Source organism: Arachis hypogaea, chromosome 15 (genome assembly GCF_003086295.3).
Source record: "Arachis hypogaea cultivar Tifrunner chromosome 15, arahy.Tifrunner.gnm2.J5K5, whole genome shotgun sequence".
NCBI classification, from domain to species: domain Eukaryota; kingdom Viridiplantae; phylum Streptophyta; class Magnoliopsida; order Fabales; family Fabaceae; genus Arachis; species Arachis hypogaea.
Genome location: NC_092050.1, coordinates 146,058,171 through 146,060,630, shown reverse-complemented (window position 1 = coordinate 146,060,630; position 2,460 = coordinate 146,058,171). Strand labels below are relative to the sequence as shown.

Genomic DNA, 2,460 nt, shown 5'->3' with positions numbered 1-2,460 from the left:
ACTATCGCCTCCATCTAAATTTGTTGAATCTGCGCACCTTCTTCACTTTGTTTTTATTGTTTGTTTGTTGTGGTTCTTGTTGAGGGGTGGGGTGCTAGTTTTAGTGACTTCTACTGTTTAGGGTGAGATTGAATGGTGGCAGCAGCGGTGGCGTGGGGAAGGTGGGATTATTTTCGTGACAGGAGTTGGTAGTGATGGTGGTGTAGGGAAAAGAGTTGCAAACTTGCAATATAGGATACTTTTGGTGGTGATAGATGGAGGGAATTTCAGCGGTGGAGTGAATAGTTGTGGTGGAATGAGATGTTAGTGGTGGCGGTGATAAAGTTAGACAAGAGGAGGTGGAAATAGGTGGACATGGGGTTATAATTGAGATAAAATTAAGAATAAATATAAAGCTAAAATAAATTATATTTTAAAAATAACATTTTCAAAAACTTCTGATAAAACAAAAATAAATTATATATATAAATTTAATTTCAAAATATAATTTAAAATATTTTATAAAATTGTATAATTATAAAAATATCATTTTTATTGACCTGGTATAAAGTATTACATAATTAAATTCATATATAAAATTATTTTATATTGTTATTAAAATCATATTCTTGTAAATATAAAAAATAATCTTTGCTCAATACTTTTATCTATTAAAATAATCTCTATTTATGAATCTGTACCTTTTATTTATTCTAATTTATTTCAGGTGTATTTTTGTTTACTTATTTTTTATTAAAAAAAAATAAAGATCCCGTAACGAAAGCATAAACCTGCTTGCGGCACATTTGGGTCCACTTTCTTTCAATTGAATCCATCAGACCATTTAAAAGCAGTTACTAATAATTAGTAATAAACAACATTAAATCTAAACCTACATCCTAATCTTTTTCACATCCTAGTCATCTGCCACCTAAAACATTTGTATTCAGTCCATTTTTACCATTCTATTCTCACATTAACCCCAACATTTCCCAAGGTACACACGTTTCTTCCCCACCGAAACGCTTTCCCCTACGAAACGCCCTACATAGCTTGTAAGGACTCCGAACGCCACAAAATATCCGCTGGATCCGAATATTCGAACAAACCGTCCGACGCCGTAAAACCTCCGGCGCCGCCATCGCCACCACTGCACTCCGTCGTAAACCCGGCTCCGAATCCGAAGACATCATCTTCCAAACCCATGAAAGCGGTGAGGTCCACTACATCCGAAGCGGCCCGACCCGGTTCATCGGTTTTGGACTCGGTTGCTGCTGTAGACGGCGGTAACCCAAGCTCGTCGTCGGATGCTTCTAGAAGGTAACCCAAGTTAGGTTGCAACTCACCAGACTCGGGTTCCGGATTTTGACCTGGATCCGAACCCGCGGCGAGAATCTCCTCCTCAAAGCTCTTTATCACCGAGTCAAGACCTTGCATCGCCGAGTCGCGCTCGGGAACGATGTACGTATCATCGAGAATGTTAAGAAGGTCCCCTTGTATGCCACAGGACGAGTCACGAACCGAGTCCTCCGAGTTCAAGCACGAATCGCCCGAGTTGACCCGGGTGAGTTGAGACTCGGACGAGTCAACACCCGAATCGACACGAACAGGCTCAGAATCGGACGGCTCCACCCGGAGAACCTTCAACTCGGGCGAGTCGGTCTCCGAGTTTTCATCACAACTGACTCGCTTTCTCTTCTCCTTGCAATCCTCCATCCAAAATAGTTACAGAATGGCAAAGAAAATGTTATCTTTCTTTCCCTTTTTTTTTTTTAAATTTTCCTTTCTTTTCAGTTGTTCGGATAGAGGGAAAGTGTTTTTTAAAACGAGAAGGAAAATGAGAGAAAGAAGGGGCTTGGGTTGTAGTGGGAAAAAGAGTGTGAAATAATTTATGCAGGAGAGAGAAAGAGAAAGAGTGTTTGTGTGAGAGGAAAGAGAAAGGGTTGGAGGGTATATATATAGTGGTTGGAAAAGTGGGATAGGGTTTGTCTACTTTGATTCATAATGCCAGAAAGTGACAGGCGCGTGCATATCGCCAAAAAAATTAATCACGGACGCCTCGTTCTCCTTTCTTACTTTTTTATTTTTTCTTTTTTTTCATTCTTTTCTTTTCTTCCAAATATCTAAAAAAGCTGCCTACAACCTAACAGAATAATACTAATAAATTTAATTTTATTCTTTTTTTTTTATTTTTTATTGGTTATTGTTGGTAAACGGTGGTAATTGAGAAATTTAGAATTGTTTTTCACGGTGGTGTGTACTGTCATTTATTGAATTTCCCTTTTTTCCGTGCAAGATCCGTTGGCCATTATTGAAGGGAAAGAGGATTTCTTTTCGCTCTTTTTTGGTTTCTCTTTTCTGGCAATTAACTATATTTGAATGGGTGCGTGGAGTCCGTGGATGTGGACGTGGTGTGGGTGTGGAATTAGGACCCACGGCACGTACCTAGGATAGAAAAATCATGTGCCTTCCTTTTTTTTT

The 2,460-nt window shown here is 38.9% G+C and overlaps 1 protein-coding gene across 1 annotated transcript; it reads right to left on the bottom strand.

Moving 5' to 3' along the window:
• Positions 1–795: 795 nt before the first annotated feature.
• LOC112751135 (uncharacterized) lies at positions 796–2,017 on the bottom strand. Its single transcript, XM_025800188.3, has one exon. It carries the CDS (start codon positions 1,693–1,695, stop codon positions 1,024–1,026), a length of 672 nt encoding a protein of 223 aa, XP_025655973.1. The 5' UTR covers positions 1,696–2,017; the 3' UTR covers positions 796–1,023.
• Between the last annotated feature and the right edge of the window lie 443 nt (positions 2,018–2,460).

What these genes read in the sequence shown, in the direction of transcription:
- LOC112751135 (XM_025800188.3), bottom strand. Translation starts at nt 1,695, where the DNA reads ATGGAGGATTGCAAGGAGAAGAGAAAGCGAGTCAGTTGTGATGAAAAC.